Source organism: Perna viridis, chromosome 5 (genome assembly GCF_037379345.1).
Source record: "Perna viridis isolate PV_CMFRI_1.1 ecotype Kerala chromosome 5, ASM3737934v1, whole genome shotgun sequence".
NCBI lineage: Eukaryota > Metazoa > Mollusca > Bivalvia > Mytilida > Mytilidae > Perna > Perna viridis.
Window position 1 is genome coordinate 7012900 of NC_142449.1, and position 21379 is coordinate 7034278.

The following is a 21379-nucleotide window of genomic DNA, read 5'->3' on the forward strand; positions in this document are numbered from 1 at the left end:
AAATAAGATGTTCATTTGTCCGTATAAATGTTGTCTCTCAAATGCGCAAATATAGACGTCGCAAACGCAAAGTAAAATTGTCGCTAAACCTTTGAATACGCTAATTCGTTAGGAATGTACATTTTGTAGTTATGATATTGTTGTCAAATCGAGAAAAATAGCATTTTTTGGAATAAACATTAATTCGCTCATAGGGTCTTTACATAGAATGTTAAAAAATCGTTTCCGGCATGACACGGATTGTGTTCTTATTATTGTAACTTATGATGTACCGCGCATGGGAAGAATTGGGGTTGATGTTTCAGACGATGAGGGCATAACAGTAAACATTTCCGCTACACTAAAAAAAATGTTTTAAGTCGCTAATAGTGTTAGCGACTTCTTGCACTCGTAATTTCTGTATTTAATATTCTCATATGATTTGCATTAATGTGTAGTCATACGCCACATAATCCAGCAGATCTTCGCCATGTTCACCATCAAAGCGTCGTAGTTCCAGATTCATGCGAGATAAAAATGTACCTCTTAAATATCATACACGTATGTTATAAATGATAGGCTAGCATTGAATTATTGTAATATTACTCGGTTTCTGATTCAAACACAGGCGTGTCATACATATATTATCAGTACACCGATATCTATACATAGCCAATGGCCCATTCGGGTCATAACGGTCACGAAAAAGTACGCAAGTACGCAATAATACCAAGGGAACCAGGATTTTTGCAGAAGTCCCCCGATTTTAGAGCATATCGCATTTGTACCATTTCGGATGTTTAAATTATGTCAAAATCAGTGACATTGAACATTTGGCGATTAGCGACTTTGAAGTCTTCAGTTTTTGAATTTAAAATATTTCTAATAAAAACGGAATTTTACGAACGATATTGTTCTAAATTTAGTTTCGGTATTTCCGGTTATATTGTCAACAAAAAAATGACAAGAACTGACCTGAGGTTTATCAGCTGATAACGGAAGATCAGGGAATTTTTATGGCGTCTTTAGGGGTTTAACAACAAATCAGCACTATACTCAATCCTTTACACCTAAAGGTTTTTGGTGTCATGTGATTGAACCATGCACATGGCAGACCAAAGTAAACCCGGTGACGGGGTGAAGATAGAAACAATTCAGATGAAGAAATCAATCAATCTTTTTCACTGTGTTGCAATCATGGTAGCAGTTACTGGTCACGTTTCCATTTTCGTTTCTCCAACATTAATTTTGACAAATGCTGGATCAATTGGATTGACTTTAATCATGTGGGTTATTGGAGGTTTTATAAACCTTTGTTTAGCCTTATGTTTCACTGAACTTGGAACCATGTTCCCATTTGCAGGAGGGCCTTACATGTATGTGCTGCGTGTATTTGGTCCATTACCAGCTTTCATGATGCTTTGGGGTTACTACCTATTAATTCATGGACCATTTTGGGCTTTAGTTTCATATGGTGCTTCTGTTTACATTCTTCAACCATTCTTTCCTACATGTAAACCACCTGAGATAGGAATTAAAATTCTTGCAGGATGGATTTTAGGTAAACAGTCAGATATTTTGGTTGTGGCAGTAAATTGGGTAAATTCTTTATTCAATTACTAACAAACCAGGGATGTCTTACAGGTATATGACAAAACTGTTTTGTTTTAAACAAATCAAACAGATAATGTTTTGAAAACTAGTCTTAAGAATTTGAAGCTATATTCTTTAGAAGATACTAATAATACTAATAATACGAGTATTTTATTTTTTCCAAATTATAAGGCCCATTTAGAGCTTAACACAAACAACAACATGACAAAAACATTTCAGAGTGATTAAAGAAACATAAAGTAATATAAAATAATAGTTCAAATGCATGAGGAAAAGGTCAGTAAACAAGGGGAGATAATTATGTTATCAAAGTAATTCATTATTTTTGTTTTTCTTATTTGCAGGCCTTTATCAAGGTATACACATAAAATAGATAAAAACAACTACTATCCTTATTAATCATAATCTATGTAAAAAGATCATTTTTGTTTAAATTAACTAAATTGGGCATTTTTCAATATAATCATTCATATTTCTTCTGAGGTTTTTATAAAGAGGGCATTCTAGAGGAAAGTGCATTTTATTTTCAAAAGAGTTTGAATTACAAAATCTACATAGCCTCTCATGTCAAGGTAATATTTAATATTTACCAGATCCATTGGTATTCTTTAACTGAGTCAGTATTGTGTTAACAAATGTGTTTTGTAGAGTTTTATATCTAAATAATGTCCTATTGTATATAAGATAAATGTCCAATTTGCCTTGATTCTGTTGATGTAAATCTCTCATTTTCTCCCAATCATTTCTGAAGTTTAATTTGAGCTGTTTTTTTTTTCAGTAATGTTTAAAATTTATTTTTGCCTAAATTTACGTCAATACTAAATTTTTCTCTATTCATCGTTGACAATTTTTCAAAACTCTTCTCCTCTGACACTAGTTGACCAATTAGAACCAAATTGTATGAATGTTCCTTAGGGTATCCTCAGTCAGGGTATCCTGCATAGAACTGATGTGGGAATTTTTTAACTGTTGAAAGAAATGGCGGCCATTACTAAAAATAGAACAGAAGTTTTTCGCATATATAAAATTTGATACATTAAAATATAAATTTGCTAGAGTGCATGTAGGTTTTTAGAACCTAGACTGCATACATTAGGTATAAACATTTAAATTTACTGTTGCTATCACCTCATACATCTATACATAAGTAATTGATTACCTATACAAAATTCTGGAAAGTTTTTCCTTTGGAATTTGTTATTGTATCTTTAATGACCCTTTCTTCCATCAAACAGTCTATATCATAATTTAAATATATGAATAAAATGACATGAAACAAGAAAAACGTCACAGCTCATGAAAATTAGAGTTTTCTTGTAAATCATTTGGTGGGTTCTGTAATCATTCACTGGTGTATTAGCCCATACTTGAACCACATTGCCCTCATAATTGCAAAACCTTGACTTGTTTGAGAATGTTTATTTATCAAAAGAAAATTGCAGACTAGTACAAATTTGTCTGTAAAATCAGGCCAAACAAATAATATATCTGTTTCCTGCTACTCTACCTACCCTAGTTTTTGTGTCTACCCTAAACATTTTATGACCATTTTGGCTCAAGCACTGTTAAAGTCTAGATTGATTCCCAATTAACTCAATGTAAAATGTCTTTGAAAAATGAAATAATTTCCCAGCCTCCCTACCCTATTTTGTTGCTGGTTCAAGCAGAAACCAAGAGTATTATTTTTGTTGGCCTCACATGACAAGTTGTATGCTCAAATTGATAAAAGATTGTCCATATTTTTGCCAAGACAAGATTGCCATTGTGTCCAACATGTATTAGGAATGTTTTTTAGTAAATAGATTTCAAATTGATTCCTTGATTAATATTTTTTTCAGTTACATTTGTTGCTTTGAATTGTGTCTATATGAAGTATGTAACCAAGATACAAACAGTATTATCTTCTACAAAAATCATTGGTTTGCTAATGATTATAGTTGGAGGGCTGATGAGACTATGTCAAGGTAATAATATTTGATTGTTTGGTCAAAAATAAAAACGGATTCTTAAATAATTAATTACATTGTATATTTTATATATTGTTAATAAATTAAATAATATAGAAAATAACTGATGTCATTACTTTGTATGTGTTTTATTATTTAGTATGTGTTTTCTTTTGTCTTAGGAGAAGTGGACAATTTTAATGACATAATGTCAGGAACAAAGACAGACATTGGCAGTTTATCTTATGCTGTATTTTTTTGTACTTTTTCTTACGGAGGTTGGTTAGTAGAGCTTTAAAAAATTCTATTTAGGGACAAACATTTAAAATTTATTTTGGATTACTAAGCATCATCTGGATGGAAAGTCTGTATGTGCTATCACTTGGTTTTCCTTATCAAGTATAGACAAATGATATTTATTTATAAGTTGATATATCTAAGGTCTAATGAGCTTCTAATTCTGACATTACATACCTAACACAACATGACATAGAAACATTTAAGACAATTTAAAAGCATACAAACATAGACAGATATGAATAAGGCAGGTCAAATAAATACAAGGAACTAAATGAAAAAAACATATCATACAAACTAAGCTATTATGCATGTAAATAGCAAATGACATGTCTGATGATGTAAGCCCTAGAGAGATATGTGCTGTCTGCAATACTGTATTTACATGCACCCTCTCCCACTTTCCAATGAGTCTTTTAAAATGCCTCAAAGACATCCCTTCTCTGAATTCTTGTGGTAAAGAGTTCCATAATTTTGGGACAGTCTACCTAAATGAATGTAAGCCATATCTGGTGGTTTTTACTTTTGCATGGTTGTTCTGTATTTGAATATCTGAAAGAATATGAAGAGTTCTTAGGTTTCATGAGGTCTTTTAGTAAGTTAGAGCATTCCCATAAATAATCTTAAAAGTTCATTTTGCAAGAGAACTTACTCATCTGATTTCAGTTGTTGGAGATTAGGCAAATGTAACATCTGTTCATATGTTGACAGTTCATCATAATAAATTAGCCTTAATGTTATTTCCTAATTGTATTCAATCTTCTTTATGGTAGTCTCACCATCAAAATGACATACCAGTGGGCAGTAATTAAAGGAGAAGGTTCGGTAAGGCCTTATTTTGGCCTTGGTATTCAACTTTTTTGAAAGATTTGTTTTGGTCTATACTAGTTAGTTTATTTGAAAGTATAATTATTGTAGAAAATACATCTCAGCCAATTTTGGTGATATCATGAATGTGTTTGACCAAATAGCAGTCAAAATTAACACAATATTAATGAAATCTTCAATTTTGTTGCATTTTTACACATATTTTTCAATATTTTTGCCTAGAACGAAAGTGGCCGCATCCGTGTTTATTCAAAATGTTGACATATATATGTTGTATCTTTCAATACTACACAATGTATATAAAGATCAAGAATGAACACGAATGTGGCCATACTTGTTTTTCACAAAAACCGTCAATAATATGCTGAAATATTGGAATTTTTTGTTGGTGCTGCAATGACAAAATGCTTTTCTGTTTTGGCCTAAATCTTATCAAACTAGCTAGTGTAAACACATATGTGTACTAAAACGATAAGAATCTTTATTTTGAACAATTTCAAATTTTGTGGCCAAAATTGGCCATAACTGAACCTTTTCCTTTTGATAAAAATCAAAACTTGAAATTTCTATTAGAACCACAGGTCTTTGGTCTCACAAGGCAAACCCCTGACAATTTATTAAAACTAAAAGGTTTGATGTAAAATCTGCTTTACTTTCCAATTCACATTATGTTCTATGTTCTAAGCGATTGTCCATTTCTTCAAACATTGTATTATTAAAGATAATGCTGGTGATATACGTATGAGTCTCTTTATAGTTCTGCTAGTTTGCAGCCATTATCATTCACCTATCAATAATATTAATCCTTTACATAAACATTGGACATTTATCTGTTTATAAGGTACATGTACATGCATCGAATCACTCACTTCAATAGCCGTAAACATTCTATGGAGATGACATATGACTTAAAATAAATTGACTGAAACATATTTGACAAGATATACACACACTGGGTGTTAATTGTAGTTGTTCGAGATAAGTTATATAACACTTGTAAACTTAATTTTATGGGGATGATTATTAATTTTAAGAGATGCAGGGTGGGGGGCTAAGGCTCCCTTAGCTCCGGCGGTAAATCTGCCACTGTATTTAAACAGATAATTTTGTTTTCTGATGGAAACAGTTATTGGCTCTGTCCCAGTAAAAGTTTTATCTACTGCTACATGTACTTGACAAGAAAACAAAGCTTGTGTCAAAATATAAAGGGATGCATTACAAGTAAAGTAGTCCGTACTTGTAATGCATCCAGGGGCGTGGCTAGGCCTGTTTTAGTTATACGCAAAATTACGGCTAGGGGTCAAGGCCCCAGTGAGTCTGGCAAGGCAAAGCCCTGAGAGAAACTCCTGAATTTTAACAATTTTGGAGCCAGTTTTTCAGAGCCTATACTACGTTCATGGTATGCATATGTGATAAATAACCTTAATTTCATCTTTAAAATGTGTGTTTTTATTTTTGTTACTTTTTCCGAAAGTACGCAGCTGCGTATATGCGTATAGGCAACTACGCCCCAGTTTATATTTTGACACAAGTGTTGTACAGGTGTGCTATACTGTGGGATGTGATTTCAATCTTGGCCATAACAACTTCCTGTTTGAAAATTAGTACCTAATATCATATATTTAGCCAAGGTTGGAATGTGGGGGTATTACAGATTTCTTGCATGTAGGTATCACCTGCTTTAACAACTTACAATATATCCTATTATTATATATTTTTTTTGCAGGCAAGTCATAAGTAGCTTATTAGAAGAAGTAAAAAATCCTGCAAAGTAAGTTTATATCAGGAACAGGTCAATGATATTAAGTTGTAGGGGTGAAAGAATGAATATAAGTAAAGGGGAATATTGTGCTAAATCTATACTACTTCATTAAAATGTTAGATTATGGGGAAGAGAAGAAAATGTTAACAAGGAATGTATCAAAGAGATAACTACTACCTTTCCAGGCTGTGAAATACAGTAAAAGTCAGTCTACTGACATTCAGTGAAGGATGAGAAAATTCCAACACCTCGGGTCTGTCTTCCACTGATCCCTGAAACAGTTGTGCCAGCTCCAGGAAATTGTCATCTCACTATACCCTAAAGATTAAAAACCAAAAAAAATGTTAAAAAAGATCGAGATTGCAGACTCACATATAGATGTGGCAGAATTTAACTATAGGAGGCAACAACCCCCTTCCATGGTGAATTAGAACTATTTACAGCTAGAAGTCATAGGATGACTCTTTATAAGAGATATTGTCCTTGAAAAGCAACAAATTATTTTTAATGACATGGCCTACACAAGTGTATAATTAGTAAAAGATGTTCGATGACTAACTTTTAGAATAATGGCCTTGAAAAGCAAGACATGCAGTTTTCAGCCATTATCTTGAAACCATAATAGATAGAAAGAAACTTTCATTGATGAAATGATCCGTATGATAAGGCCTGCATAGATCTTCAATAATACTTGGTTGGGCCTTTGTAAATGAAATTGATATAATTTTGGTTGGTCATATAATATGACCACAATATTTCAAAGTTCTCCAGGAGAGCTATTCAAGCTTTAAAGATTGAGCCTATAGTTACAGCTAAGGATTTTTATGAGCCACTAAAACCAAGATGTTATATTTCAGAGATGTACCAAGGGCTGTATTTATTACTTTATATTTCAGAGATGTACCAAAGGCTGTATCTATTACTTTATATTTCAGAGATGTACCAAGGGCTGTATTTATTACTTTCCTGATTGTTGGTATAATCTACATACTGACTAATATCGCCCTGTTTACAGTTCTTCGTCCAGCTCAATTACTACAGTCTAATGCTGTTGCTGTTGTAAGTGGAACTAATTCAGGGTGGATAAATGGTACAGGGGTTAACAAGCAAAACTTTTAGGCTTTGAAATATTTCATCACCATCATTTCAATTATAGTTTTGATATGTTAATAATTAGTTATTTTATTAAAGAGCAGTTATGTCCATTTACATCACTACCCCCCCCCCCCCCAACCCAACCCAAGTTACTAGATAAATATATCATTCTTATAACCTAGATTTACTAAATTCATATTGTTAAAAAATGTGGGTTTAATGTGACAATATCATGTCATAACTGTTTATTGCTAATGTGTTTGTACAAATAAATATTTTGTATTTAAGACTTGTTGAAATTGATAACTGATTAAAGGTAGTGTCCTTGTCATATTAAATTCGAATGTATATCTTATTGATTCCTTGTTTATTTTTTTTAAAGCTATTTATGCAGAATTTGTATGGTCCATTGACACCAGTTATTACTCTACTAGTTGGTTTGTGCTGTATAGGAGTCCTCAATGCCTCTATTATGGGACATTCAAGGTATAGAATTAGCATATTTTATGGGTGTTTTATAGGTCAACATGTGTAATACTTAATTCAAACAAGACTGTCCTGTATATACTTTACTACTAGTTAGTAATATAAAACTTCATGAACAGATTTTACTACTTTCCGTTATAATACAGACACATCATACAAGAAATATTATGGTCTTAGGCCTTGAGAGACAAAGCTATTTGTACTAAAATTGCTTTGCTGATAATTCCCTGTTTTATCGCTGATGTCTTGACCAATCATAGTATGTTTGACTTTGTTGATAATTCGCTGTTATATCGCTGATATCTTCACCAACAGTAGACTTCCTATAACACACGATGTATGTCTGCTTTAAAGTTAAAACAATCCCATCTTAACTGTATAGATCAATTACCAAAAATGTCACTTCTGATTTTAAGTCATTCATTCTACATATGAAAGACATCGCTGATGCTCCGTCCCAAATGTATTAATTCAGTTTTTAACTAAGTAGTGGCTGTTATTCATAAAATTTTTTATTTTATTCGTGGATCTTTAAATGAAAAACTTGGCATTTTTAGAAGATTTTCTCTGTGTAATGTACAGTATTTTATGTACAATGGATTTAATGGAGTCCTGTTTTTGTATCACACACTTTCTATAGTGTTGAAATAGAAGCATTTTTGCATATTTCTGCTTTACTATATGCTTTTTTATAGACTAAATCCATCTATTTTGTACAGGGTATTATTTGCTGGTGCAAGAAATGGCCATTTTCCAAGTATATTTGGTACCTTACAAATAAAATTTCTTACTCCTTGGGCCTCTATTTTAGCAATTGTAAGTATATGTCTACTCAAGGGAGATAATTCATTGCACCATTCTTGGCATTTAGCTTTATAACTTACAATAATTTTACACTTACAACATGTTGTGAAATAAAGTTGAGATTTTTAAAATTTTCTGTGTGCCCTTTTCTAATGATTATTCTTGTATTTTATTGGTTGTGCAACAAATTCTTAAGTCTCTATTTGTACCATGTGGTTAAATATGAAATAAACTTACTGCTGTTTTATTCCTACATAGGCTGCTTCTTTAAAAAAAAAAGGCTAAATTTGTATATTACCAAAAATTTCTATACTATTACAGGGTTTGATACTAACTTTTCTAGCTAGGTAACCAAAAGGATTTTCTGATTAATAAATTAGATAGTCCTAAAAATTATCTTTCAGCACTGACTTTAGGTATAGTAAGATTTGAAGAATTAATTTAGGTAGCCCAAAGAACTACTAATTGAATTTTCTAGGTAGTCCTCTCTCTAATTAGGTAGGCACAGGACTACCAGATTACTGTTAATGTCGAACCCTGTATAACAAGTATTGTATAATTCTCTTTCAGACATTACTTGCATTGTTGCTGCTTTTTACTGGAGGTTTGGTGCTATTTATAGAATACATCCAAGTTTTCTCATTAATCATGACATTGTTTGTTTTAACGTCATTGTTGTATTTACGAAGATTTCACCCAGAAATCCCCCGTCCATATAAAGTGAGTATTACCAGTGTTTAAAAATTTCTATTATTGTAAACCTGGAAATTTTACTCCATTTTTTTTGCTGATTTTTATTCAAGCTACTTTCACATTAATTCATGAATCGTCATCATATTGTATGAAATCCTGCGTGAAAAATTCATTATTTGCAACAGCTTTACTTTTGGGTGACTTTTTTTTGGTGCAAAGATAGTAAAAATAAACCTTCAGAAATTTCCCAGTTTACACTTCTTTCATTATATATGTATATGCTTAGGAATATACAGTGTTTCTGCTTGGAAGGTAGGTCAGGGAAAGTGGATTTGATATGAAAAAGGGTAGAGTTCTTTTATGGGTATTTATATGTAAGAATAATCTACTGAAAATATGACTGCTTTCCTTGATTAATACTTAGAAAAAGCAAAATGACTGTGTATTGCTTGAGCTGAAAATTAATATTTTGTTTTTATGTATCAGTCAATTTACATCATATAATCATTTACTGCTTTGTGTCCATTCACACACGGAACAATAACTCAAAAACACCTTTAGGGATTTAAATCATATTTAATACATACTTTGTGTTTATAGAAGGAGCTCCCAGTCATTTTGCATAGTTTTCCAATTATTTATATCAGAGCTATAAGACCTAAGTACTGAAGAAAGAGGGATGGATATACCAGGTATCATTTAGAGTGGCTTTTTATTCATGGTGATGGATCAATAAGGGACTAATCTAGAGGGTTAAACAATAATTTATCCTTGTTTATCTCCAATTTGTCCTTGACAGAGATAAGTTTTTTTAATAGATTACAAAGGCAAAAATGTCAATATTGTTATTTTTCAAACATATTTACTGTAACTTATCTTTGTCATTGTTATTCAGATTAGGCCCTGGAGTCAATTGTCATACACTTTTTCTTTAACTTACAGGTAAACATGATATTACCAGTAACACAGCTAATAATCAATTTCTTCATGCTAGTTATCTGTTTAATAACAGAACCTACAAGAACTGGATTAGCATTGGTTTTGTTCTTGACAGCCATTCCTGTGTATTGGGTTGGTGTATCTTGGAAGTCTAAACCCAAATTTGTCACCAGTTTGATATGTAAGTTTTACTTGTGAATTGGCATGTATTTTGTGAGGTATTGCTTGAAATTTGAGAGGACAAAAAAACTACATACTTGTATCATATGCATATGATTATCATATGAATCAAGCACCATATGATTATCATATGTGGCAAATCTGGCTGTGTACTGTAACAAAGAAATGACATTATACTTATTACGTATAAACCAAAAACACAAGAGAAATGTAGTTATATCAAGGTATGACATGTATTTATCATCCATACACAACTGGTATTCTTACAATAACGTGTATATAACAGGTAATTGGTTGATCTTGTTAAAGTTTTACAAAAAGGTTTCAAGCCAGAAAAGAAAAATTGCGGCATTGATTTTGGGATTATAGCCCCTACCAAGAACAAATAAGGTGGTAAAAACAAGCATATGAAGAAGATTTTAATTATAAATCTCCAGTAATAGCATATGAAGGTCTCTAACAACATTATTTTTGTGTGTAAAGTGTATTACTGTTTTTGTGTGTTAAGTGCATTACTAGGAATGCTTAATAAAAGAGCTAGGAATAAAAGATAATGCATGTTATCCTACATACATACGCAGTATGTTCGAAAAGGATGAAATCCGAGCTAACCACAAGTCCTAAATGGCCTCATTGAATATTCCATCAAGGAGAAGTGTGAGACCTTGTTTGTATTGGATTCCAAAACTACATAAAAATTCCATGGCTCATCAAAATTTTGGCAGCGGTGAAGGAGTGACAATAAAAATACTGTGAAACTGTTTACTCACATAGTGGTATGAATCATATGTGGATTCTGAAAAAAACTCTGATGAACTTTAGATAATCTTAAATCTTGATCCTTGGCTGAAGATAACTCTATTAAAACTTTCAACTTTTCAACATTATATACAACCTTTACCCATGATAAATTGAAAAAGAAAATATCCACATAGCATTTGACTGCAAGAATTTTAATTCTCACTATCTAGTTATTTAAGGCCTCGATTCTACTTATTTTACCACTACAAACAAAAAGACAAAAATTGCTACTCCCAGCAAGAAGTGATTAGTATGCTGGAGTTTCCCCTTAACAACATATTTTTCACTTTTTGAAGGACATTATTTCAACAAAGTATATGCATTCCAATAGGCACTAATTGTGCCCCTCTGGATATAGATGAGGAATTGCTGTTTGGGCGTTAAACACCAACAATCAATCAACCGTTTATTTATTTAATCATCAATCTTTAAAAGCTGCATCAAGCATGGATGTGTCTCTACCTGCCTTAACTTGATTAGTGTGAGGCAGATGAAGACGTGTTATCCGGACTTGTTTATAATGCAAAATAATAACTTCCGTATACCTATTTTTTCATATAAACACTCACACACTATATACTATTCACACCCCTATTACCATCTATGATCAATTTACATTTTATTTACACAATAAACCATTGATAGAACAAGATATCCTAGAATTTCTTAAATATATTTTATTTATTTATTTATTTATATGTATTATTTTTTTTTGCATTCTTTGCAGATAAACTGACAATTACTTTCCAGAAAACTTTCTTGTTAGGAAAGTCGGAATAATTACGGAAAAACTTGTGACATGATGCTAATAAGTAGTCCATCAGTGTAAGATACATATGAATATTCAAGGATGTCAAAATATCTGTAAATCTATATTATGACAATGTGTCAGCATTAAAGGGTAAGGTGCAATAAGGGCTGTTTTTGGCCCCCTCTAACTTCATACATTCCATATTAAAAGGCAAGGTATAGTAGCCCCCCCCAAAGTGACAATTTTTTCTTGTTTATGAAAATTTTTGGTTTTCTAGCAACAGATTTTAATGTATACCATGACACTTGCAGAAAACCCTTCTTAATTTCAGATATTGGCCAATAACAATAGATAACGTCCTGTTATGAGAATATATGGCAACTACCTTAATGTGGAGTAATTAATTGGATTTTGTAAACCTCATTTACAACAGAGAATCAACTTTTCCCCCCGAAACCCATTTGTTTTGCATAGCAACCATTCATTTTCATGGCAACCAACTATCATTACTTTCATGTTGCCTATATATTTTTATTGAGTGTTAATGTATTTTTATTACATCAGTTTTACTAAAATAATAGAAACTCCAATTTATATTGTAAAAAACTATTCCTAGGAACAAGGTCTTCCATGGTTACCCAAAAGATTACATAGCAACCATTAATTATCATAGCAATGAACCATTATTGTGATATATTTTCGCATGTTCTAAAATGAATAAAGCTTTATGATGTATTTTTATAAGATCACTATCTAAAGTTATAATTCTATTATTCAAAACTAAACCAGGCAACATTGGTTTCCATGGTTACCAGAAAAAAAATCTCCATAGCAACCATGAGTATATTTTGTCAATAATGGCAATAATGGTTATATCTAATTATATGCTGACAACATTCTTTTTCATTGGGTTAGATAATATCACATGGACTAAAAAACTGCAAATTCTTGAATATTGTTTTGTAGAGCTATAAGAGACAAACAATACATGTATTATATTCATCTTATAGTATGTAGATTCCCGAAAAATGCATATGCTTCATTAAATGGCCAACTTCATTTTAAAAAACTCATTGGTCATGTTCATAATAACAAGTATTGGTCAATCACTTAAATGTATATGGTTCATAAAAATGTTAAAATTGACTCAATACTTTTGGCTGAGTTATATATCCCCTTGAGGTTTATAACTATGTATTTTGCTTATTTGAAAAGGAGATTATGGAATAAATGTGCATGTGACAACAACTCACACGATACAGTGGTACCCGAGAATTATACAACATATCAAGGAACGTCATATTTACATGTATTTGTTTAGCTTAGTTTATGTGTTGTTTGTTAGTTTTTGGGGTTTTTTTTTATTTATATTGCGTTAATACATTACTATTTTTCGTTTCTTGGGATACTGACAGACATTACAAATCTCTTGTTGAATACAGAATTATTAAAAAACGATTTGCTTCAGTATTCTTTCATTTTATGCTGAATGTTTTCAGAGTTTGATACAATCATGGAATGTCTGAAATTCAGGATCATCAGCATAGAGTAATATTAAATGTAGGGGGAAATAAAAAAGCAATTCAGTATATAACATAATTTAATGTTTTGGATAAAGAAAGGTTGGATACTTGAAAAAGACAGATACATGTATGGAAATAATAACGAAATAGGACTAAATTATCCCATAACAAACAGACGGACAGACAGAAAAAAAAATTTTCCCGAAAATTAATTCCTCACAATATCTTTATAGCATTGTAGTCTACATGTAGCAGAAGTGAACAGCACAATACAGACAGATCAGGTGAAACTTATTACCCTCCAAAAAGTTCGTTCGCGAGAATAAAGTGATTTGTTTTGAATATATCAAAAGACCAAAGATAATCCAATATACGTCTTACTTTGTATTATCATTCTGGGTCTCAAAGTATTTTATTTTTTGACGGACGGATGAACGCCGGTATTTCTATGTCCTCCACCGCAAATGGTTACAGCGGGGACGCAAAGAAAAGCAATTAACTTTATATCGGGAATAACTCCTTTAATCATACATGTACTTTGAAAAGTTAATTTAAATGTATTTCCCCTATATGTGTTAAGGGGCTTTAATGTAAAACTGGCATATGCATTCTTAATCAATATCACTGACATGTGATTCCTCGATTGGTCCATCACAACCATGATTCTGACTCTGTTTCAAGCGGTGGCATATCTCTAGCATGGATAATAGAGTCGGAGAATCGACAAGACGGCATTGGTTGTTGTTGTCATCTATTATACCCTAGATACCAGATAGTGGAAGAAATGCGCACAGCACCCAACAACTCGTGCACAGTACAATATCAGCCTGTGATGTCGTCATCACTGAACTTGATCCACAAACTATAGACCTTAGACGAGGAATGTCTCGATGACAATTTAACTCTAAGCTAGTTGGGTCTATCCTTGCATGTTTGAAGAACATAGTTATCATCAGACTGATGACTTTCTGTATACCCTGGCGCTAGCTCGAGTTGGTATACACCCATAGTTATGTCTCTGATTAGTTGTAAGCTTAGCCTAGGAAAATCAAGCATATTTTCAGTTCCGTTAACCTCTGTATAGATAGCCTTTTTCTTGGTAAGATTGTTCTCTTCTACAATTTGTTGTATACGGTTTGGTTGTTGTGCTCTTTCTTCCATTATTTGCCCCAGTTCATCATTTCCGAAGTCATTATAAAGGAGCACGGAAGCAGTTTATCAAAGCTGCACAAATCCTTACAAAGACTCCTATATGAGGGACGAAATGGTTCGATACAAGTTTGTCTAAAAAGTGCCATTGTTTAATTCGCCCGTTGGCGCTCTCAACGACCCATCTTACTTTAGTGATAAGACGGGATGAATTAGCATCCTCTGTAGAGTGTTGCTTCTCCCCTTTTTTGATGTAACATGGCATCTCAACATTAAGTTCATATTTTCAAGAAAGGTTTGAGCATCCCTAAAACCTCTGTCTACGACTAAGACGCCATCGTCTTTAATCCACTGCTTTATGTCCTCTGCATTAGTTTGAAACGTGTTTCGTAATTGATGCATCATTGTTATGACCGTCTGCAAAATAGGGGCCAAGCACACTCAAAATATAACCATCTGAACCGACTATTAGCATGGGCTTCACCAGAGGTCTGTTCTTATGCAAATTGTACGTTTCTGGAACTGGTGATAGGAACTTTTTTGTATATAAATGTAAGTTCCGTCTAGGACCAATACAGCCACATCATCTTGATAACCAGCAAGTAATGTTTTTGCTATGGGTGTTGTGTGTTTTTCCACGAACCCAGAATGGCCCATGCGGTTGAATCCTAGAAATAGAAGTTTTTGATAAGAGATTCCCGTGCAGAATGAACAGCTCTACGAATTTGATGTGATTTCAGACTGAAGAGAGTTCCCAAGATTGCATTTGATAAGCCAGTTCGGAGCGTCACCAACAAAGTGCCGAGGCACGTACGCACAGAACGTACACCGGAATTCCTCAAGTCTTTAACATGCAAGGCAACAACGTCAAACTGACTTCTAGTCAAACCAGTTAAATTGACGAAGTCCTCATCCGATAATGCTAGTTGAACGTCAAAATTCAGCTCTCCGACATCTTTTATCATCGAGCGTGTTCTTGTGAGCAAATCATTTATGTCATTTCTATTAAAAAATGTTGTCTGTGATGTTTCCTTCAAGACATTTATCCATTTGTCTGTCTTATCCATAACATGTTCAGGTAATAGTGATTTTTTATACTATCCCACTATTGAAATTATGTAGTTTGCAACATTTAGTGGTTGTATGAGGCTTGGAAGTGCCTAATATATATGTGTGTGTGTGTGGTAGTACGGGACAGTTCATTAAGATGAAAGATGTTACAGCCCTAGATTAATCCTACGAGGAGGAATGGCACGGCCAGCGAAAGCTATATTTTTACATGGCCTAGCTGGCCGAGTGGTCTAGGGCGCTGGACTTAGTGCAGGCGGTGTTGCCATAGATGTCACAGCGGTACGAGTTCGAGTCCCGCGGAGGGAACGACCAAAAATTTGCATCGCAAATTTGACAGTTCTAACATTGTTGGGAATTTTTCAGAACTTTCTATACGTTTACATATCATCCCTGTTTCAATTTGATCCGATGTAGTCGCCCCGTGCAGGTCCGGGTGTTAAAAGAATAGGCCTGCAGCAGCGCTATCCTTGTCGTAAAAGGCGACTAAATAGTGCTCAGAACCCAGGGCTCTTTGCCCACAGAGCAACTTGGATGTGTGCCCCAGGTGGTTGAATGGGGTACCCCTGGCGTGTTACATGCTGGGGTTGTCAGGCTATAATACGGAAAACCTGACCGCAAACTATAGTGGTGCACCGTGTTGGGAAAGATGCTACGCTCCTCGCACGTTAAAGAACCGTAATGTGGTATTCTCTCGGAGTAGGAACCATAGGGCTCCGCCACAGGAGGCTAAATTGCCCGATCCTACCCACCTCTCCCTATTTCCAGTGGCAATCAAAATTTGTCGACCCCATTGTCCTTGTGTCCCATCCCTTTCTCATTTCATCATCGTTTCATGTTCATTTCATCATCAATTTCATGTTCATCGTCTGAATATAGTGAAATATTGCTGCTCGGACGTTAAACCCCAACAAACAAACAAACAAACAAGATCCGATGTAGTCGTATATATATATATATGTATGTATGTGATCTGTGAACACAACTCCCTACCTAATCAGGCGAATACCTGTGACGTATTAAAATTTTATTCACAGCTAACAAAGATCTTGAACGATGTATTATAGACACATGTTGTGTGTTGATCTTGAACTTTGTGTAAAACTAAAAATATTTACAAACACAGTAATAAGAAACTATGCAAAATAGGAAGAACTTAATGTTTTTTTAATTAATTCCATGTGGATGTAAAACACGGAGTTCTTTTATCCAAAACCCCCCCGTTCCACAATAAAGATATGCATTTTGTAGAAATCACCGAGGCAGTGGTTTGGTAATCTGAAGTGTTGACTCATTGAGAATAAGGGGTTTTTTGTTAGGTCGCTCCTGTGTCCGTTCAAGCGCTTGTGATAAGGCTGTTTAGATTCACCAACATATTGAAGGCCACAGATGGGACAGTGAAGCAAATTTATTACATTAGCACTCTTGCAGTGCAGGTTACAAAATATTTTGTAGTGTTTCCCGTGACCGTGCTGGTGAATAATGACGAGTGGTGCATTTGGTTGCCACATTTACACCTTTTGTCACCACAGAAGCGACTATCGCCTGGAGTCAAGTTGGGCTTAGATATTTCAGCCTTCACAAACAGACTACGCAAACTCTGGCTGTCTGAAAGCAATTATAGGGGGTTCGGGAAAGACTTAGGGTAATGTTGAGTTTTCCTCGACAGAGGCCCATTGCTCACAAAGGTCATTAGTAGATATACCCTACTAAGGTCTTTTTTTTAATTTTGAATAATTCCAATCTAATCAGTGTATGTGTTTTTGGTGTGTTATGGTTGGTTGTTCATCTTTTTCAACCTCAACGAGTTTACACATCGATAAGTTCTGGAAAACAGTGTTTAATCTGATAGGTTTTACTTTCAAGTTCAATTTGATATGTATATCCTAAGACCAATAAATGGATAATTTATTTAACATTCTTTGGTCCTAGTTTTTAAATAATCTTTAGAATGCTTACATTTTAAATATAGTTTGTTTTATATCCATGTTAAGCTTTAACTTTTTAAAATTATATTGAGTGATATTTTGATAAAGAGGTTTATAAGTTTCAAATAGTTTTAAATAGGTTATGAGTTGCCTGTTGTGTAGATTTGTGTGATTGATATGTAATGTATTTATATTATTGCTTCATTGTTTTATTGGCTTCATATCTAAAAGATTTTTTGTTTTGCATTCGAAATGAAACATTGCTCAATATATTCCAAACATCAACGTCCACACATGATTTAAGTTTGATACTTTATAGTAACTCGTTTGCCTGTTAATTGAACATATTGTTGTGCCAAATCATACATGTAAATATGCATTCTTTTACAACAAAATTAAGCTTAGTTGGGCCAAGAATAATTTGGTAACTATTAACAACCCTTTCCAGTAATAACATGAAGATTACCTGTGTTTACTGTAAACTACATTTTATTTTCCAGTAATTACCTGTGTTTACTGTAAACTACATTTTCCAGTAATTACCTGTGTTTACTGTAAACTACCATTTTCCATGAATTACCTGAATATAACCTGTGTATACTGTAAACTACTGTGTGTTATGTGTGTAAGTGTGTGTTAATACTGCACAAAAACATTATTCATGACTTTATTACTTTTCAGTTCCATGACTTTTTTATGGTACATTGTAACTTCAAACATTTTATGAAATAACAGGTCAGTTGTCTTTAATGAAATGTTGTTATTATTTTGTTATATATAAATACGTGTAACCATGAAAATGTTTTATTATAGAGACATTAAGATTATCAGTGCAATCTTAGTTGCAAAATAAATTTGCATGTATGCTTTGCAATGGTTTCTATACAACGTGTATTTTACATTGGCCAGCATATCTGGAAAGAGAAGTTTTTTTGTAAAGCTAAATATATAGGATTCATAATATATGTATTTAAATCTCATTTTTGTCAATTCGTCAAAATATAAATGCAATGCTAGCTCAGATTTGAAGAACTTCTAAAGACTGTTTGCAGTTTGAATACTGAAATGTGGTAAATGATTGGTGTTAAAACATAAAATTGCATATGTGCATAATACTGAGAAATGATAGATACACTTTCAGGGGTGGTTACAGGATTCCAGGTTAGGGGTGAGAAGTTGAAAGTATTAAACAAGGAGTACCATTTGTGAAATGAAGATTTCATGCAAAAAATCCCCAATTTTACCATTTCAGACTAAGACTAAGAAATTTGATTTAAAGTTGGTTTCAGTATAACATAAAACATAAGCTCTGCAGAGCTTTTAACCGACATACATATAACAAAACATAATAAATAATAGAACAAGACACATACAAGCAGCACAGCACATAAAATTCCAAAGACACACACATTACAATGAAATAAATAATAAGTTTCAGTTGAGATACTATGTAACTAAAAATGGTTGGAAAAATAAAACTAGAACTAGAAGCAACTAAAAAATTAAGATCTGCAAGAGCCACATTTTCACGAGCTGCCATTCCAGTTATTAATGAGGCTTTTAAACTGGTCCAAATTTGACTGAGAATGTATTTCATTTGGCAGCTCATTCCAGAGAGTGTGGCCCCAGCATACCTTACTGAGTGTAAACCAGATCCTGTTGTTCTTACCCTAGGAATTTCTGCCAAATTGTCCTTCCTAAAGAGTAATTAGGTTTTTTTAAAGTTATAATGTCATGTAAATAAGTTGGAGACGTTTAACTAGAATGAACAGTGATACTGACTTTTCCCGCTTTAAAAACGTTCACACAACTGGTGTTTTCACTGGATGGACTGCTGCAAAGAGTACGAATGAACTTTCCAACATATTTTTCATGTCAAAGCTGTTAACGTGTGTTCTACAATCAAATATGTCAGTGTGCAAGGTTTGTGGCAGACAATTTTACGACACAATTGAACATTCTCTATGGACTGCTCATGTACTGACGTCATAAGAGACACATATTGGAACACAGTGTTAGACATTTTTGGGGTCGAAACATGCGTTTACCTTGACGGACTTTTCTCAATTAACAGAGAACGCTTACTCCACATGATTCTTGGCAATGTTACTGCGTTAATGGAACATTGTCCTAGTCTATAGTTTGATGCCATTCCCAAATTTATTAACATTTCTGCAAAGTTTCTAAGGGAATCGGCGCGTATCCATTTTTCTAATAAGTAGATAATTTGACGAACTTTAATCGTTTCGTAGTTGTCAATTTTTCTTTTAAACTGATCTGATAAATACTTCACCTCTCTTTTTTTAATCTTTGTACATGCTTGTAAATATGACTATCATATCTCTGTATTAGAGGAATTGGTATGATCTTAACTTTAGTAACATTAAATCATGTGGTAGGCAGTCGACGGCCTTCGAGAGGTCCATCAACACAGCAGCAACATATTTATTTTCATGGACAGCTTTTTTCCAGTCCTCAATTACTTTTAGTAATGCTGTATTACAGCGTACCCTGGCAAAGGGGGATGAAAAATCTTATCAAAATAATCAATTAGCTGCTGGTAAATGGCTGTCTCAAAGACCTTCGACATTGCAGGTAAAATACTAACAGGTCTAGTTTCCGACCTCAAGTTGGCTATTTCCCTTATGTAATGGAACTACCTGAGCCTTTTTAAGAGCGTCAGGAAATGTTGATTTTTCTAATGACATGTTCACAAGTTTAGTGATAGGCTCTAGTAAAGCTGATTGTCCAATTTTTAACATTTCAAAGATATACCATCTATTCCGGTGGCTTCATTTACATTTATTTTATTTATCTGCTTTTCTACAAAATCACATTGAATCTTTTCAAAATTTAAATTACTTTCTACTTTAGTATTTTCGGCTATAGCTGTAACACTAGAGTGGTTTATATCTGCTGGGCAACTGCCACTCCCAATATCTATGGACATATTAACAAAAAAGTTGTTAAAAATATTTGTTACTTTTGATTATTCATCAACAATTTCATTATTCTCATATAATACAATATTATTTTCAAAATGACTACCTTTGTTTGTAAGAAAGGCTTTATGGTAGGCCAGAAATCTTTTTGTTTGGGGCCTCCAACACAACGTTCAATAAAATAATGTCTTACTGACTTTCTTTTTAATTTGTTAACATAGTTTCGTTGTAGTCTATAACATTCCCAATTTCTTTAAGATTTTACATTCATATATTTGTTGTAGACCATAGATTTCTTATATATAGCTTGTCGTAATTGTTTATTCATGAAAGGTGCTTGCTTTTCAACGTTTTTACGTCTTTTCTTTGGAATATGTGTATCAACAATGGTTTTTATTTCTGATTGAAAGTCATTACAAGCACTGTTTATGTCTTCTGCATGGTCAATTTTGCTTGGAAGTTTAGCATTTACCATGTATTTGATGAAATCTTCATTTAAATGTTTGTAGCTTCGGTATTCCTAGAATTGTTTTTTCTAATAGGTGATATATTGGCTTTAATTTGAACAGAAATGATATTGTGGACGTCGCTTAA

The 21379-nt window shown here is 33.2% G+C and overlaps 1 protein-coding gene, 1 long non-coding RNA gene and 1 pseudogene across 3 annotated transcripts; 1 reads left to right on the plus strand and 2 right to left on the minus strand.

Moving 5' to 3' along the window:
• Positions 1-918: 918 nt before the first annotated feature.
• On the plus strand, positions 919-18823 carry LOC148615769 (large neutral amino acids transporter small subunit 2-like). 2 transcript variants are annotated; one of them, XM_088582346.1, is made up of 10 exons: positions 919-1540; positions 3432-3557; positions 3722-3821; positions 6391-6435; positions 7362-7485; positions 7904-8007; positions 8727-8823; positions 9382-9531; positions 10447-10624; positions 12152-18823. In XM_088582346.1, the coding sequence occupies exons 1-10, from the start codon at positions 1081-1083 to the stop codon at positions 12202-12204; spliced, it is 1437 nt and encodes a 478-aa protein (XP_088438472.1). In that variant the 5' UTR covers positions 919-1080; the 3' UTR covers positions 12205-18823. The 2 variants fall into 2 exon arrangements, with proteins under 2 accessions (XP_088438472.1, XP_088438473.1); XM_088582347.1 differs by lacking the exons at positions 10447-10624; positions 12152-18823 and adding an exon at positions 10105-10440.
• Positions 3821-19798, minus strand: LOC148615770 (uncharacterized). Its single transcript, XR_015922043.1, has 3 exons — positions 19626-19798; positions 6604-6744; positions 3821-4388 (listed from the first exon to the last, which is right to left on the minus strand). It is a non-coding gene; the product is annotated as an uncharacterized LOC148615770 (long non-coding RNA).
• On the minus strand, positions 14608-15914 carry LOC148615771 (uncharacterized; annotated as a pseudogene).
• Positions 19799-21379: the final 1581 nt, after the last annotated feature.

What these genes read in the sequence shown, in the direction of transcription:
- LOC148615769 (XM_088582346.1), top strand. Translation starts at nt 1,081, where the DNA reads ATGCACATGGCAGACCAAAGTAAACCCGGTGACGGGGTGAAGATAGAA. An exon ending in AGTCTAATGCTGTTGCTGTT is followed by an intron (nt 7,486 to 7,903) that starts GTAAGTGGAACT and finishes TTTTTTTTAAAG; the next exon opens with CTATTTATGCAGAATTTGTA. An exon ending in AAATCCCCCGTCCATATAAA is followed by an intron (nt 9,532 to 10,446) that starts GTGAGTATTACC and finishes TTTAACTTACAG; the next exon opens with GTAAACATGATATTACCAGT.